At 36.3% G+C, this 18,367-nt stretch overlaps 2 protein-coding genes across 2 annotated transcripts; both read right to left on the bottom strand.

Moving 5' to 3' along the window:
• Positions 1–9,062: 9,062 nt before the first annotated feature.
• fis1 (fission, mitochondrial 1) lies at positions 9,063–12,767 on the bottom strand. The gene is made up of 5 exons (XM_023289799.2): positions 12,678–12,767; positions 12,071–12,203; positions 10,791–10,867; positions 10,042–10,147; positions 9,063–9,879 (listed from the first exon to the last, which is right to left on the bottom strand). Exons 1-5 carry the CDS (start codon positions 12,720–12,722, stop codon positions 9,776–9,778), a joined length of 465 nt encoding a protein of 154 aa, XP_023145567.1. The 5' UTR covers positions 12,723–12,767; the 3' UTR covers positions 9,063–9,775.
• A 211-nt stretch (positions 12,768–12,978) lies between these two features.
• Positions 12,979–17,212, bottom strand: zgc:103586. The gene is made up of 5 exons (XM_023289802.3): positions 17,043–17,212; positions 16,786–16,902; positions 14,703–14,814; positions 14,564–14,621; positions 12,979–13,271 (listed from the first exon to the last, which is right to left on the bottom strand). Exons 1-5 carry the CDS (start codon positions 17,047–17,049, stop codon positions 13,158–13,160), a joined length of 408 nt encoding a protein of 135 aa, XP_023145570.1. The 5' UTR covers positions 17,050–17,212; the 3' UTR covers positions 12,979–13,157.
• Positions 17,213–18,367: the final 1,155 nt, after the last annotated feature.

The following is an 18,367-nucleotide window of genomic DNA, read 5'->3' as shown; positions in this document are numbered from 1 at the left end:
TGTTTCTCCTCCCCCTTACCCTCTCACACCTTTACACACACACACACGCACACACGCACACACGCACACACACACACGCACGCACGCACGCACGCACGCACACACACACACACACACACACATACACAATCTCCCTTTTTATTTTTTTGCATTTTACACCCCTGAAACTGAACAGGTGTTTATCTGCTCACTCTCAGGGTCCAATGGTCATCTGTTGCTTTCAATGACGCCCCGCTGAGCGTGTTCTTATGTTTATTAGACATATTCACGCAATTATATCCTTCAAAATACATTTAATCACAATCAGAATGATGAGAATTCTAAGCAACTGTTGCAAATTGGATGAACAATCAAAGGTAGCTATCTTTTTTTGGAAAACTTCCTCACAGTTTCTATGATAGATCTTTTTCATAAATGTAGATTTTTGTATCCATATATCCCACGTTTCACACCAAAGTGCCATTAAACATGGTTTTCTTTTGCAACTTGTTAGTTTTATTGTTTTGGCTGGAATAGCTCAAGGCCACAAGACTCAAGGACACTATCACTAAGAGTAACGCCCTGCGTATTAAAAAGGCACAAATGCTTCTTGGGTTTAATTTGAAGTCCCAGCAACCAGCCGGAGATAAAGGTCTAAAGTTACCTGGTCCTTCTCGTAGTTTCTGTGTTTGTCTGTTGTCATTAATAACCCTCCTGATAGCTGTTGGGTCAGCGCTGCCAGAGCCAGGGCACAGCGAGTTCACCTCACTGATAACATCCAGATAAATCTTAACCTGCATTTCAGACATGGCTGACGAGTGTGTAGAAGTGAGGAGATTTATAAACCGGCAAACTCATTTGTTTAAAGGTCAAGCGTGAACGTCCAAAAATAGCCTCGGCTCAACAATTGGCCCGAGTCGAGCTGTTTTCTTGGCAAAGTGTTTGCAGAGGAGAGTTAGCTTTCTTGAAATCAACCCAGTGCAGAGATTGTAAAATGTAATGAAAATCTATATTTAGCATGTTGAGAGGTGACACAATTACTCAGTACAGCTGTGTTATGTTTTACAGACAAGAAAGTATTACAATATTTCTACAATTTAGATGTTTTAAGACCAATGTCAGGCTTGAAATGCTGCATGTTATCTTTAGCAAACTGAGACATTTCTTCTTTGTAATTGTTGTTTTGTTCGTTTAAAACTTCATAGTCCACTTTATAAATGAATCCTTTGCTTGCTGCTATAAATTCTACAATACTTCACGCATGTCTTCAACCTGGCAGCACACAAGATCTATGCAACAACCACAGATTCAAGGATGACACAAAATAATGATCACCAACTTATTATCTGACCAGAAGTGAAAAATGCTCCCCATCTCCTTTTCTGTTCTGGAAAAGTGTTTTTGCAGAACATCGTAATAACAATCAAGCTGACCTCTGCCCTTTTGCATTTTAAATCACTTCCTCATTTCATTCTAGTAGACATTTGTATGAAATGTTGTCCTGAATAGCGCATAAACTCATGATTTATGGACAAGTTATGGTCTGTGAAGTCCCAGGAGGCGTGGTTCTAGAACAAAATGACCTCCTGAAAGTCATCACAGTCCACCTAAAGCTGATTATTGCTCATTTTATAATAGGATCAAACAGTCAAGACATGCAGATACATATGACTTTTATCTTTGTGAAACTTTGACGCAACATCCACATTGCTATTTGACCCAACATTTCTACAAGCGCGCAAGAATATAGCATTATTTTGCACTAATATTCTTGTCATTCTCTATTTTTAAACCATTAATTACCAATCAAACACACAACAATACATTTGAAATAATTTCTAGACCATGATAAGTTGTTTTTATCATAAAGTAAAACACTAGATTGCTCATTGTTCTTCTGTCATTTTGTGTCTAACTTTTGCAATATTTTGTCTTGTTTTTGTCAGACTTTTGATGTTTGTCTCACGTTTTTGTCGTTTGTTTCTCGTTTTTTTCGTTTGGGGTTTCCTTTTTGTCTCACTTGTGTTGTTTTTCTATTTTTTTGTCTTTATGCTTCTCGCTTTTGGCATTTTTCGTCTTGTTTGTATCTTTTGTGTAATTTTTTTGTCCCGTTTTTGTCGTTTGTCCATTTTTTTGTTGCTTTGTAACTTTTTTGTCTAATATTTTCTCTATAAATTACTCTGACAGCCCTGCTTTACACCACTGTACAGATAAGTTTATGGTTACCTTTATTATTCAATTTTCAACTGACTGCAAAATATTAAACTTAACTTATAATGTATGCATCTGCACCGCTGTAGAACAGCGGCCTTAAACTTTAGCTACCAAATTCTAATCAGTTTCAGAGTTTAAGTGAATGCTGGAGTGAAACTTGAAGAAATTCTCTCAACATGTTGCTGAGATATTACGTTTGTCCACAGCTGCCATAGCACAGAGGCAGAAAGTACTTTGAGCTGCAACTTTCCTTTTATCATCTGTTACGTTAAACAAAGACAGAAATTCAAATCTCACCGGCCAGCCTCTTATATTGCACCTACACCTGAGGTGCTCTGAAAAATACATCGTTCCCGACTATAAAAGTCTCATTTTACGACCGTTCTGTTTGCAAAGCCCACAGTTACAGCTCACTAGGCTGCGGCACCAGTTTGCTAATGGGTTTGTCCTATTAGATGAAATTACCACAGTCGCTTTGTGTGAAAACAAAACTTTATGTGATACTTGGAAGGAAGCCTTTAACCTTTTTTGTGTGCTCAAACAATAAGTCATTAAAAGAAAGTGGGATGAGCCTGTGATGAGTAAACACAACATAGAAGATCGCAAAGAGATAAATGGTACAAAAGATGTCTGCTGTTTGAAATGTTTTACAAACAACATTTTAACAATTCTTGCATAATTTAAAAGCAAGTCTATATTCAATACAATACGGTAAAGTCTGCTTTTACTTACAAAATGTGCTAAAACTGTGATTAGGAGTTTGCTGTAGGAAAACATTTAAGAAGTAAAGCATAATTATAATAGCACCTCCAGAAATATATTCAAAGTACTTATAGCTGTCATAGTGTACATGAAAACTACTTTAAAAATATTTTCTGAGATTAAATTATTGTGTATTTCTGTTCATATGCCAGGCTGCACAGTGGTGTAGTGGTTAGCACTTTCGCCTTGTAGCGAGAAGGTCCCTGGTTCGCGTCCCGGCCTTCCCGGGATCTTTCTGTGTGAAGTTTTCATGTTCTCCCTGTGCATGAGTGGGATTTCTCAGGGTTCTCCGGCTTCCTCCCACAGTCCAAAAACATGCAGAGGTTAAATGCTAACTCTAAATCCATAGGTGTAAATGTGAGTGTGATTGTTTGTCTCTATGTGTAGCCCTGTGATAGACTGGTGACCTGTCCAGGGTGTCCCCTGCCTTCACCCTAAGTCAGCTGGGATAGACTCCAGCCTCCCCACCACCCTAATGAGGACTAAGTGGTGTATAGATAATGGATGATCATATGTCATATTCAAATCAAGGCTGTTGCACTGAAAGTATCACGTCTGTGAAAGTACGTCAACAAAAGTGTTTGAAGATACTTAAAGATCCTGAAAACACATTTGTCAGAAAGCTTTAAATAATAGTCATTCAGATCCTACACATTGCTTTAGATTAAAAAAAATTTAGTGTTTGAGTTTTTCAGAGCAGGATTCAAATGAAACCAAAGATCACAGCAGCGGTAAATGATAAACTAAAGTTAATACTCAACAACTATTGGCAAAAAAATTTACACAAAACTAACGTTTCTTGACATTCATGATGCCCAGAGAATTAACCCCTTTGACTTTAGTGATCGTATTTTTACTCCACCAAGGAATGCAGAGGAGTTATGCGATGATCAGCGTACATTTGTCTGTCTGTCTGTCTGTTTGTCTGTCAGCAACATTACTCAAAAAAGGACAAATGGATTTGGATGAAATTTTCAGGGAAGCTCAGAAATGACACAAGGACCAAGTGATTGGATTTTGGCAGTGATGCAGCTTATAGTCTGGATCCACAGATTTGTTAAAGATTTCTGTATCACTGCAAGGTAGCGGCACAGCATCACTGTAACTATGACAACAAGTGAACACTACATCAGCTGCCTGCTGACGATCACATGATTGTGATCCTACTACAAATCCACCGCTGAGGGCTTATCCATCGGAAATCATACAAGAAGCAATTGATTATATTGTGGGGGTGTTTCTGAGTCCCATCAATTCCCGCCGCCCGCTACATATTCAGGTCACACGATTCGGTATCCGTACATAACATAAACATGTATAACACATGCCTGTGCTCAGTGCAAGGTCATTAAATGGCCACATTCTATGTTGCCATGATTTCTGCAGCAATTTCTTTCAAGAATTCAGCCGTCAGAAATGATACGACTGAGCAGCCGAGGCAGAGTACTGTGCTCTCTGAATGCTTTTCTTGTTTCTCTACTGGGACCATGAGGTTGATGTTGGTATTTCTGGATGAAATATCTTGACAACTACTGTATGGTTTAATCTTAGCTTTCCAATAACTTGGTTTAATCCAATATCCAGTGCTAATTTAGCATGCTTATGTAAACATCAAGATTAGCATTGTCCTTGTTTGTGCATCACATGCTCCTCAGGTGATCCCATTTCCGGCGTTGGGAAGTTGTTCTTTGTTCAGTGTGTTTATGTCCTTTACAGCCAGAATACAGAACAGCATGAATGTGACAAAGAAAAATGTGTTTATTACTCAGAGAACTTAAATAAGCCGTTAATAGCTGATAATTGCTTTACCTAACGTGTTATCAGCGTTATTGCTAATAACTGTGTTGAGTAATCTGGGTCGCGCTGCAGGGACAGCAATGATGACATGCTATGACCATGTTACAAAATAATTTTAGTGCTACATCTCTGCCTCTGCTAGTGTAAAAGGAAGTGACGTAAAATCAGCAGTTTTTGATTTATCATAGTTATTAAATGCTGAGTAATTAATAACAAAGGTGGCAAAACTGCAAAGGAAAGGCAGGCCCTGTGAAATAAATAAAATTTAAAAACAGGGTTAAACAGTGCTCCAACTTGCTAGAAATGAAAACAACTAAACTTCCTGGCACCCATTCTCCCAGAGTGGAAAAGCTACAGTAAGCCTGGTCCAGTTTCCAGGCGGTCAAACAAAACTGAGCTATGAACACAAGGACAACGTGGAACCACCAGCTAGCAGACAGAGAAAAATACACAACTGCTATCAAGTGTTACAGAATAGACAAGGACAAGAGAGGCACAGAGACGAGCTGCCCTCATTAAACCAGAACCGCCCTGACAGACAAAGTTTAAACCAGGTGTTGTGATTGCTGCAACCTGATTGGAGCATGGGAGTGGTCAGCCATCCAATCAGGGTAAGAGGAATGAGGTCTGGAGCTTCAGGCCAATTAATCAATCAGAATGACAAGTAGTATGTGATACAAGCACAGGAACAAATACGAGGGCCTGTTCCATGAAGTGTGTTTACCAAATAAGCTAGGTTTATTTCAGTTAGTCTGACTTATTTTCAGGTTATTTTGGACCCATAATGCATATTTAAAAAGCTCAGTTATTCTGGAAACTTATGCTGAGAAACTAACCTGGTACAGGTCGGCTTTCTGTCACTCTAAGCCTGAGTTGCTGTTATATAACCAAGACTTTACCGCTGACTCTTTATTATTATTTGACTTTATTACCCAGTATCTGTCCCAAAATTGAGGATAATAGAAATTCAACTTCAATTAAAAACTGAAATAAATTAAATAATGATGAATGATAGGATGTAGCCCTACGAAAATGTTTAATTATGTAGTATGTGGCATCAAATGTCTGATGCTACATACAAAAGGTCTCAATCTAACAAATCCCAATGTACATAAAAAATGAACAGTACAGCTGCAAAGGTTTTGGCATTATTGACCAGAAAAGTATCCATAAATACACACATCTTAAGTAAACATGCATCCCATACATTTGCAACCTTGAGATTTATTCTTGTACAAGACAGTTTGATAACCTACTGGTTTCCTGTTATTACTGAATGACAGCTGGATGTGTTGAATCAGTGTAAAAACTACACTATACTTTCGGGGGAGTTATCATTTTTTGTGGCCAAAAGTAACAGACGTATTAAGCACCTTATTTGACTCGAGTTTATTGTTATTTCTACTAATATTGGCTATGAGTAATAGGAATTAGAAGACAAGAAAAGTAGCCAATGCTGCAACTAAATAAATATAATAAAAAGTATATCTAATTTTATGGTCCTGCACTGCCTCTGCAAGTGAGTTAGTGATGAATCAACCTCATTGATGAATCATACATCAGTGAAATTTAACTTTGGTGCAACTTGCATTCAACTGATCTGCAGTTTCTTGCAGACTTTCTCTCTAGTATTTTTTTAGCAGCTGTATGATGCTTTTCTTTTTACCTTATGTTGTGAATTGGCACTGTATAAATAAAACTGAAATTGAGTTCATAAGTTTTTAATTGTTATTGCTGCTTGGTAGTAGTGAACATTGCCATTCTCTTTGTGTCACTGCTGTTTGCTGACGTGGATTGATCTGATCTATGTTTGGCTTTGAGCTGCATTAGAGTGGCATACATACGCAATTATCTTTATCATTTAAACCCGTATTGAATTAGCCTCATTACATGAACTGACCTTTAATGAACTGCTTTAATCATGAATGATTTGTTGGGTTTATTCAACTCAGATGCTGGATTTTTTATCTCCATGTGCAAAGTCACCAAGACCAAGTTACCAAAAAAATAATCATATGCAGCATGTGAATTTACACCTTTAATCAAAGCTTTTTGACCATCAACTAAACATTAATTTGCATTTGCTATGTTTTTGTATATAGGAACAACTTCACAATTTGTGGGCCAACGTTTGTTGCAGACCTTCAGAGCTGTTCACATTATAACACCACATTAATGCGTGGTGATGCTACTACCTCAGCCTACCTAAGTACAGCCTCACAAAGCCACTAGCATGACTGTGGACTGTTCTAGTAAGGGACAGTAATCAGCGACATAGCAGACACTTTAAAGTTGGGATCTCTGGTTTTAAAATCGCTTTTTAGTTTGTATTTGGGTTTTAAAATGCATGAAAATCTAATCCAGAATCCCTATGATGGGAATGAAAATGACAGTGAAATCAGGGCACTAAAGAGATGCAAGGAAGCTATCAAAGCCAAAAATAATAAACATTAAGAGGACATAAAATTGTGCCAAAAATACAAATTTACTGCCTATCTGTAACACTTCCTACAATGATGAGGTGACAGACAATAAACTGCTGTTCCACTGGATTACAGAATAACCCTAAATTACTGTGTGTTGACATATACACAGGGTGTAACTCAGCCAATACACTATGTTCCTGCCATATTCTATTTCTTCATGCTGATTACACATTAATATCTCTCAGCCCTGTGTTCAAGACTCTGAAACCTCAATGAACATTGGCCTGTAGCTCAGGCTCACTGAAGCTGATCTGAATTACACCTGCTTTGATGAATCATTGATGTTAAATGTGTTTAAACTATGAGTAGGAAGAGTGTTTGGTTAGATATTAAGTTTCCTTTCTGCACCTCTGTGTGGATAATACGTTTTTTTAGGTTTTCGCCCGGATCTCATTTTTTTGTTTGCCAACCTGATCACATCTTTCACACCAAAGAAAATTATTGTTTTCACTGATCTGTTCTTGGGAGTTTCGGTGCTGTCAGGTGGGTTAATAAGTAACATCCCACGAGGCTGATAACACCACACACAGGCGATAGCCTCCGTAAGCCTTCCTGTCGTAAAACGATGCCGGTGGCTTGAATCTCCCTGAGGATCAAGATATGAGGATGATGAACAGTGAGTGAACTAGGCCAGGCACGTTTTTCTGCAAACTCGATCTTAGTGCTCAATACAGTTTGATCGGAATCCAAACTGTCACACAGTGTCCAACAACGCCTCTGTAAAATTTAATAGTCAATAAATGACAGTAATGCTGGACTTTGCTTTATCAATAACAGATGCCAGTGAAATGATTGATTAATTGATCAGCTGCAGGATTAGATAAATGGAAAATTACAGTTTCCTGGTCTTTCAACAATAGCAGTCAAAAACAAACATCTGTTTTCACGCAGATGAAACTGTGTTTTTGTAGAGAAAAAATCCTTCTATCAGATGAAACCTTTTAACAAAAGTTATTATTACTGTAGGTACATCATTAACTAACTGGAAAGTTCAACTTTTATTGCTGTAGGTATAGTATTGACAGAAAGTGTGCTTTTTTGTATTTACAGTAAGTGAATCATAAATTAACAGGAAATTACAGGACAAAGCATGTGTAATTATCTGCCTGTATTTTTTTTGTGGATTTATTTCTTAAAGTGAATAAATAGCAAGAAATTTAGTAAGATCCTCCTTGTGGAATTACTGAAAGAGAAATTGCTTGCAGTGTAGACCCTCAATGTCAATATCAAATAAATAAATAACTAAAAACAAAATTATTATATCAACAAACATCAAAAATAACATTAACTATATGAAAATATCCACAATTATTTTTGAAGCTAAGCTTTATATAATTAAAAAGTTAGCAGGGCTACTTGTTTTTTGGTTTTTTGTTTTTACAACATAATTATTATTTACTGCAGATTTTTCACCGAATATATTTTTTTATTTCACAGTGACTGTTTTATTTCATAAAAGAGATAAAATGTATCGGTAACTGAAACAAAATTTTAAAAAACTGCTGGTATGAAATAAAACTGAGCTTTAATGACTTGTTTCACTGTGAAATGAAGCACATTTCAACAACTGTAAGTGTAAAAATTATTTCACAATTTCTTTCTCTAACATTTTGTCCATCATATATTTTATGTTTAATATATTTTTTAATATAATTAACATTTGAGCTGTCCATAACAGTTCATTGTGTAACTTTTTTCTGAAATAAAGGAAGAAAAGCCATATTTTTTCTGCAGTATTCATCTGTCTATAGAATAGAGGATCACAGAATTGATACACACTTGTGTTGTCAACAGCTTGACAATTATTTCTCAAGATGACAAGTCTTCTCGCATTTCAGAATCATTTTATTTTACCAGAATGAAACACAACTCATTAAACAGTCTGTGTAAATGCTAGGAAATGTATTTTACATGAGGAAAATGTATTAATTTCTCATAAGTGCATTGCATCCCTTTAATTCAGAACAACTTCAAATAAACTGCAGTCACAACAAATGCAAACATCTGCTCTTTACCTCCTAAGCAGCAGCTGGACTTACAGTCTTGTACAGATGTGAGTCACTGCTACATCAACTGCAAAAAAAAACAACTCTGTTCCCGCCTTGGCGCTACAACCTACACTTCATACTTCACCAGCAACACTTTCTTTAACAATTCAAGCACAATGAAAGAAATCAAACCTGCACTTTTAGAAAGTTATATTACAAAATGTCAACTTAGTAAGTGTAGGCCAAAGTGTACACTAAGAAATTATATTAAACTGAATGGCATCATGTCTACTCTAGGTCATTTATACAAGTAATGAGAAAGTGTCATGTTATATATAGTGAATGAATTGACAGCAACCCTGTTACAGTATGAAAACAAGTTATTTACTGGCAATATTCAAATCTTTTAATGTGATGCAAAACATATTCAGCCTCAAATCAATATTATACATCCTTGAAGCTTTCACCCCCGAAGCTTTATTAGTTTTTCTTTATGTGGTGTCAGTGTATGAGTCCAGCAAAATGAAAACACACTGTTTCATGTCCAGATTAGGATTTGGCAGCTCCCTTTGACACCGCCAAGCCAATGAGGCCCGCTAACCCGGCCACACCGAGACCGATCCCCCCGACAATCGCCATGCCAACCAAGCCATCTAGATAGCAACAAGTGAGGGTGGAGATTTAGACTTAAATCACACAAACAAACTTTATGCTCAAATTTGAATTGTTTTTTAAAGCACCTCCAGTTTATAAAGGTGCTAAGGAACTAAAGTTTAATCTTCTCATTTATTAGTGAGTGGGTTATTCTCTCTTACCTTTCTTTAAAGCCTTGTCGATGAGTTTCTCCAGCTCCAGAGCTTGCTTGTTCCCCGGCTCGTTCCTGAGCAGAGTCCGGATGTACTTCAGGGCTTTCTCATATTCCTGGTTAGAGAACAGGAAATGGTTTGGTTATTTGGTTTAACTGAGATTGTACGATTTCAGTGTTTTTTTTTGTTATATTCAAGTAGGAAACCTAAAAAAACAAATCATATCTGTCATTTGGTTAAAAAAAAAATCAATACTGTGTCTAATGTGTAGTGATTACAGCGTATTGGTTGTAGTCGGATAGAAATTATAGTTGTAGTCTCATTGTGCACAAAGCGGTAGAGAAGAAAAAGGACCATCTTGACCTGCAGACCATAAAGGCCAGATTAGTTATCTTGTAAGGATAGGTAGGGAAAGAGCAGAGACAGGCACACTATTGTACAAGAAAGCAAGTGCACCTTCCTGATACAGATGAGTAATTCAGATAAATGGAGATTTTCCTAGCAACGTCTATTGGGATACATCAGCAAATTTTTAAACTGGACCAATCAGATAGCCCTGTGTATAACTGCCGGCCAATCAGTAACAATGACTCTATCCGGAGGAGCGTGAAGGAAGAGCTTTAAAAGAATGTGGCTGGAAGGAAATCGTTGCTCTGAATCCAGGCTCATGTTGTTTGTTCTCTGCTATCTGAATGAATAAAAACCACGCCACACACACACACACACACACCTGTCACAACTTTAAAAATGTCACTCACTTTGAGCCTGTAGTTGGCCACTGCAAGGTAGAACAAAAAGTCCCGAGAGTCGTCCTTTGATGCTTTCTGAACGAGCTCTACAAGACAAAAAAAAAAATTGATTTAAACTATGAAAGCTGGAAAAATAAAAGCCAACATGTTGCAGCAATCCTCACTATGCAAAAAGCCAAGCTGCAATGTCCCCTGCCAAATTTCATCAGTATCACTATGTCTCAATTTCAAGGACGGTATTTACAAAGTTTCATTATGAAACATCAATTATACATGATACACTCTTTCAAATGATATTATCACAGTTTTAGTTTTTTTATTACAGATATTATACATCTTTCTATAATAATATTTTATTGTAACAGTAAATTACAAAAAAAATCACATTCAAACAATATCATAGTTTAAGTAATTTAGACAAAGTTTACATTTCAGCTGTAAAATGTTCCAGTATATATCACAATTTCTCAAGCATTAATTTTAGATAGTTCCTTTTAAAAAAAATGCTTGATCATACATCATTTGGTCTCTTGCTACACAACAGTAATTCAGTTTTCTAACAGATTGATTTAAACATATTACTACAACAACACAACATATACTGAACAGAAATATGAACACAGAATGTGATATTTTATTTAATTTTATCCATTCATTCCTAATAGAGCAAAATTCAGGTTGTTCTGACACAATGTATCTCTACAACAGAACATACAAGTACACATTTTATTAGAAATGATAATGGACAGCTGGAGAGTGAAATCAGAATAGAAGCCACAAGTCACTAACAACACCACCTGTATCGTGTAGTGCATCAATTAGTGTAGAGCTAATTGGGATGTCAGTGCTGGCTTGTGGAAATTTGCCCAGGTCTTCATGAAAGATTTGGCAAAGTTGGGGGATGCTTTAGGGAACATGATCATATTGCTAAATATCTCCAGCCAGAGATGTCTGAAATGATTTGTCAAACAGCAAATGGTGAAGTTGTGGATATTAAAGTGCCTAGCTGCTCTTCAAGTTGGCCTTTTACACTCACTGGTCAAAGGAATGTCTGTGTACTAGTTACACTATCTGATCATTGTTCTTTAAATACCCACCTGACTAGGGTGTGGAGTAACTCAGTGTTTGAGAAACAGCTCAAACAGTTTATGAGCATAATTGGCTACTGTATATTTGGCTCCTTTCTAATTAGAACAATAAAGATATGATTCTTAACTTTACCTCAAGTCAGAAAGGAAGACCATTTGCATGCTGTGTTTAAATTTCTGTTGTATTCTGCAATAACTTACCCTCCAAGAGTACGATTCCCTTCTTGATGTCCTCTGAGTATTTGCTCCTGATCAAACACCAGGCATATTCAAACTTGGTTTCCTTGGAGACGGCTCCCTTCACCTGCTCATTTTTGTACTTCTTCTCAAATTTCTGCCATAACAAAGCAAACAGTAAGGTAACATCTGAATAACATTGTAGTGAAACAGAAACCCCATGCTTTGCTGACATGACATTCTACTTCAGTCGTGGGTATTTTGGCAGATGTAGCATTGTGTTGTCAGTTACGTGTCAGTTATAGTCAGGAGTAATTGTAGTTAAACTTGAAATGTTAAGACAGTAAGTTCACAAAAGCAAGCTCACACAACACTCCCACACTGATGCCAGCATTAGCCATATATTATCCAACTAATGGACATTACGGCGACACTGTAACCACACATAAATACGTTCATTAGCATTAGCTAGCTACGTGACGCGTCAAAGTACGAGTCGACACGTCGTATTTTACCGAGCTGTCGGCATTTATACGCTGAAGTAATGCTACGAACACCTCAGTGAGTGTTGTTCATCTACTAATATGTAGGTTTTATGAAGAGGAAGAGGTTTAATAAAGCGAAAACTTACTATTAGGTCTTCAGGAGCCACCACATCGCTCAATACAGCCTCCATGTTTCCGGAAACTGACTTCAGACCCGCCCACACTATCACGTGACATAGCAGTGCCTACGTCATCCTTCGATTTCTCTAGCAAAGCTCCTGTTGCATGATAATAATAATAATAATAATAATAATAATAATAATAACAATAACAATGATAATAATAATAATAATAATAATAATAATAATAATAATAATAATAATAATAATAATAATAATAATAATAATAATAATAATAATAATAATAATAATAATAATAATAAAGGCATTCAAGATGTTAAAAAAGTTTTATTATTTATTCATGGGAAGATTAAGGGACAACACATTTGCTATAAAACCTTAGTCTAAAGTGATGTAAGTTGTACAAAGTTGCAGTTTTCCCCCCACATTTTTTCTTTGTTTTGTTACAGTAAAAACAACAAAACTGTTCATGGTAATGAGGCTGCATCAGTTCTTCCCAAGGTGTGCTGGAGAAAAGGCTAAAGGCAACAGTTCACTGAGGCTGGTTTCTTTGTAAGATCCGTCCGGCTTGGTCAAGTATACGATCCATTCCGATCCAAACTGTTCAGAGAGAGAGAGAGATGCACAGTACATGTAAAAGACAGACTTCCATCAATGAGTTCAGCTTTAAACTTCTATAATTTATCTTTTTTTTGCATTTATTCTGGTCCACTTACACTTTTTTTCTGAATTTTGTTTCCTGGTGTCATGGTCTGACATTGAAACATCGCCCCTGTAACAATCTCCAAACACCTCCACCAAGTTAATTTTTAGTTTACTCTTGTTGACCACAAAGTTGTCATAGTAGTAGTAAATGTGCAACTTAAGACCTATTTACAGACCTGATTGATTTGTTGCTGTTGCTAAATCTGCAAAATTATCTGTATGTCTTCTTCTATAATAAAAAAAAAGAAAACTTAATACCCCTGCAACATTCTCCCTGAATAAATTTTTTGACTATTTTGTTTTAACATTTATTTGTTAAAACAAAATAAGCAAAAAATTAATTTATGGAGAATGTTGCAGGGGTTTTGTGTTCCCTTTTTATTGTAGAAGAAGACATACAATTAATTTTATGTTTATGTTGACCTTAAAGTCGTCAAATTTGGACGAAAATGGCAAGTTTCAAATAACAAATAACATAAAGGTCTTCAGTTATATTCAATTACATGTGCTTAAAAACCAAGGATTTAGGAGTTAGTTTATGATCTTAATCATGATTTAACAAGGGTACATGAGATAATGCAAAGAAAACAAGTGCTCCACTCCTTTCAAACTACTTAAGGTTTAATTATGACAGAAGGAAAGACAGGAAATCGTTTTATCTTTGATTTAAAATTACTTTTTTACTGACTAATCCAAAGCAGCCCTTCTGTATAAGGAAGCTATGATATTTCATAATGGCAGGTGATTCGAATTAATATTTAACCAAGCTGTAAATTACTGTGGTTTCTACTGTCAACACAGCTACTGCTCTCTATAACAACAAGATGTGTGGAAAGATTTACCGATCCAGCCTCATAAATTGAAAAAAAAAAAAAATCATATTAACTTTTTTTGTTTTTAATTCAGTTTTAGGTTTAGTTTTGGGGAAGAACTTCGAAATAAGGTTTAAAAGTTTTATTCTTGCTTAACTTCAGGAAAATTCTTTTAACAAGCTGATTAATTACATTAATACAATTAATTACACTGATTTTCTTTGCCCTTGTTTAATTTTTCATGTCTTTTTAAAAGGAAACTGTTTTCTCATTTCAAACACAGACAGAAATAAAACGATAAGCTGGGTTGCAGCCTGGCACACGCTGATCATGTGATAATGACCATCTCTGCTGGTCATAAAAGTGATTTCGTACCTCCATGAGAACCTGTCGACACGCTCCACACGGCCCAACGAAACGGTCTTTGATATCACTACACAGAAGAAGGAGAGCATGAACGTATGAGAATATGCTGCTAGATGAAACTCTGAATGTTTTTTACGCCGAGGCTCACCATGTGACAGCGATGGCAGCAAACTGTCGGTGTCCTTCTGCGACAGCTCTCTGGACAGCCGTCCGCTCGGCACAAACCGTCAGTCCATAGGAGGCGTTCTCCACATTACACCCTGAAAATACACAAATACTACAGACTGCGGTTTCTTTCACTGTAGTAGAAGGATTCAGACCCTTTAGGAGGCATGTTTACATACTATATGGTTCACTTTATGAGTTGTAAACTTGTGAAGTCACTATGTCATTCCTGTTTAGAAGTGATAAATTAATAAATCTTTCAAGAAGTATCAACCTATAATGCATCAGAATTGCTCCTGTCAATGTGTTATTATTTACACGTAGAGATTATTATGGTATTATTATTGATGCATGAGTGTTTTTCATTTTACCTTGTTATGGCGAAACCTGGTTCACTCATATGATAAGATAGTAAGATAAGATTAACTTTATTAACTAAAGCATCACTGCAGCAGTGCAATAAGTGCACTACATTACGACCATCTGCTATCGATAAAATCTAGGTTAAAAAGCAAAAGATAAAATTTACTGGGTACCATAAAAACTAAGTGCAGAAAAGTTGCCCTTAAGTTTAATTTGACATACTTTGTTGTTGTTGTTGATCATGAATAACAATGCATGAACCCTGTGAACTTCAAACCTGGCGGTGAATTTGAAAGACATGTTTTCTTTAAAAAAAAAAAAAGGTCAAAATGAAGGAACACTGGATTTTCAGCTTTGTGAAGGTCCTCAGAATTGTGATATTACCATCGAAACCGCTTAATTGCACATATCTCATTTAAAAATTCAACAAAAACATGATTTTTTCTAACCAGATTCTGTAAAGAACTTAAATTTCTGCCTTCCTTGACACAACCATTAGTGATCCAGCCGTGACCAACAGTCACTGCACTGTCCTGACCTGCAGGCAGTGTTTACTCAGAGCAGGTAGGAGACATGTGAGGAGACAAACTGAACATGGACTGTAGGTTGTAACAAAGCACAGTATGCTCTTTTTAAAATTTGCAGTACTGGTAAAATGTTAGTAAAATGTTGCATATGTGGATTCCAGGATTTTTTAAAAAATGATTTACTGTGTCACAACTAGGTCATGCAGATTTTATTTTATTTTTTTATACTTTTCTCTACTTCTGTCCGGTAGGCTGTGCTGTTTCCATAGCAGTGTAGGATCTTAAATTGCAGTAAAAAAAATAAATAAATAAATTTTAAAAAATTTAAAAAATAGCCAATAGTAGGTAAAAATGCAACAGGTGCAGAAATTGCACAGAAATTGCTTGTGGTAATCTGGTTAAAGTGCAATTTCTTGGGCTACACTTGTAGTTTATACTATAGGGTGCACTGTATTTTTGAATTCACATTCAGTATTGACAAAATAAGGATAAAAGTATAATACTGCAAAGCTGCTGTAAAGTAGCATTAACCCTTAGATGCATAAGTGGGTCAAAAATTGAGGTTGTTTTCTTGAAATATCTTTGTAATGAAAAGTTTTTACCATTACATATTCCAGCTATTCCTCAAAAAACTCATTTTTAATATCATTCCATTAAAACTTTTAAGTTACCTTTTACACTTTTAAAGATATTATAGTATTTGTAGTATTTCTCCAAGCTCTTTATCACTGATATCATACAAGAGGTGATGAAGTGCACAATTTGGAGGCACAGAAAGCAGCAACAGCTGGAGAAAAAGAGTGGAAAAATGTCCACAAAATGGACATTGACATTCTTCTATTGCTGCTCTGTGTAATATTCTTCTTTTTCAACTATCAGAATGTTCAAAAAATCTGTTAGAAAGTAAAAAAAAATACACAGATTTCAAACATGAAATCATTCTTGTGTGGACAACAATATAACACAAACAATTATTATTCTAAATCAAAATAACTAAAATAGCATAAAACACATTGATTCTCATACGGGTCATTTTTGAGCCACTTATGGAAGAGAGTAGGGTCCAAACTAAAGCAACTCAAAATTGTACTCAAGCATAGTATTTGCAGAAATGGACTTCGATAGTTCTGTCCAGTGTTTTTGTTGCAGTGTTTATAGTCACCAGTTGGTTATTACCTGTGATTATAGCGCCATCTGCTGTTAAAATGGCAGCACCGACGGGGAAGCGGCTGTACGGACAGTAAGCCATGTCTCGGGCCTGCAGGCACTTTGAAACGAGTTCCTTCACTTTATCTGCGCATGACAGAAAAACGCATTAAAATACAGTTAGTTTGCTTTCACACTGAGCCGAATCACACGTGAATTGTGGTTAAACAGGCTTGAAATGATTTCAGAGATTGAGAGAGTTTTTTGGCACAGAGAGGTGGACTTGCCTGTCATTGCAGATGAAGAGTTTGGTGTTCCCAGTGTTTTTGTGGTGGACACTTCTGGAGTATCATGTGGCAAACGGACAGTTCAGTCAAAGTGATTTTGATTCAGGCTGCCAGGTTTGCTGACCTGACAAACAAGAGCGAGACCATAGACGAGCTGGAGTCATGACAGCTCCATCCACTGTTTACCTTCACCTTATTGGCTGGCAGGACGCAGCGTCACCGACCAGTTTGGGGACGGTCCTGCCCAGATGGAGCCACACTTTTGTCAGATTTTCTCGCGAGAAAATGGAGTGAGAACCCCTCCAAAGTTAAATTAAATAGAAATGAACAAAAATCATTCTCCAACCCATCATCTAATTGGAGACGTGGGGATAGGATGCATTACAAAAATATTTAAAACAGGGGGTCATTGAGTAGCAAAAACGTGACTTCCTACATTCTAGTGAATTTTTATGCACCAATCTGTGCAAAGGTGTACGTACACTACCGTTCAAAAGTTTGGGGTCACTTAGGCATGTTACTGTTTTCCAAGAAAACTCACACTTTTATTCATGTGCTAACATAATTGCACAAGGGTTTTGTAATCATCAATTAGTCTTTCAACACCATTAGCTAACACAATGTAGCATTAGAACACAGGAGTGATGGTTGCTGGAAATGTTCCTCTGTACCCCTATGGAGATATTCCATTAAAAATCAGCTGTTTCCAGCTAGAATAGTCATTTACCACAATAATGTCTAGACAATGTTTCTGATTAATTTAATGTTATCTTCATTGAAGAAAAAATGCTTTTCGTTAAAAAATAAGGACATTTCTAAGTGACTCCAAACTTTTGAATGGTAGTGTAGGTTCTGAACACAGTAGGTGCTCAACCGAGTCCAACTGTTTTTAGATTGCAACCTGATAATTGCACTATTTTCAAGCTATTCCTGATTAAAATTCCCACTGTCCTTCTGTGTTTAAGTCATCTTCCATATTCATGCCACAGTGAATGCAGGTAAGACAGACCTGTGCTAAGTGCTTTGGAATAATTCTTTTTTATGATGATCCTTGAAAATACTTGTTTTCATTCATTTCATCTGTTTGTTAAAGTGCCCATCATTAATTGGGATGATGGGCACTTTAAAAAGTTCAGAAGAAGACTCACAAGTCCTGGTGACGAGCTAATTAATAATAACATAATAATCTGAACAAAACACTGAACATTCTTACCACATTTGGTCTCATGATAACATATTTTACTAGAGCAACTAAAGGTGTTTTCATTGCGACCTGGTCACCTGTTGCCATATTTTGTTAGTGGCTGTAATGATAAGTTTGTCCA

The sequence above is a fragment of the Amphiprion ocellaris genome, chromosome 23, assembly GCF_022539595.1.
Source record: "Amphiprion ocellaris isolate individual 3 ecotype Okinawa chromosome 23, ASM2253959v1, whole genome shotgun sequence".
Classification (NCBI taxonomy): Eukaryota; Metazoa; Chordata; class Actinopteri; family Pomacentridae; genus Amphiprion; species Amphiprion ocellaris.
The sequence above is the reverse complement of the archived record's forward strand: the minus strand, read 5'-3'. Positions and strand labels throughout refer to the sequence as shown.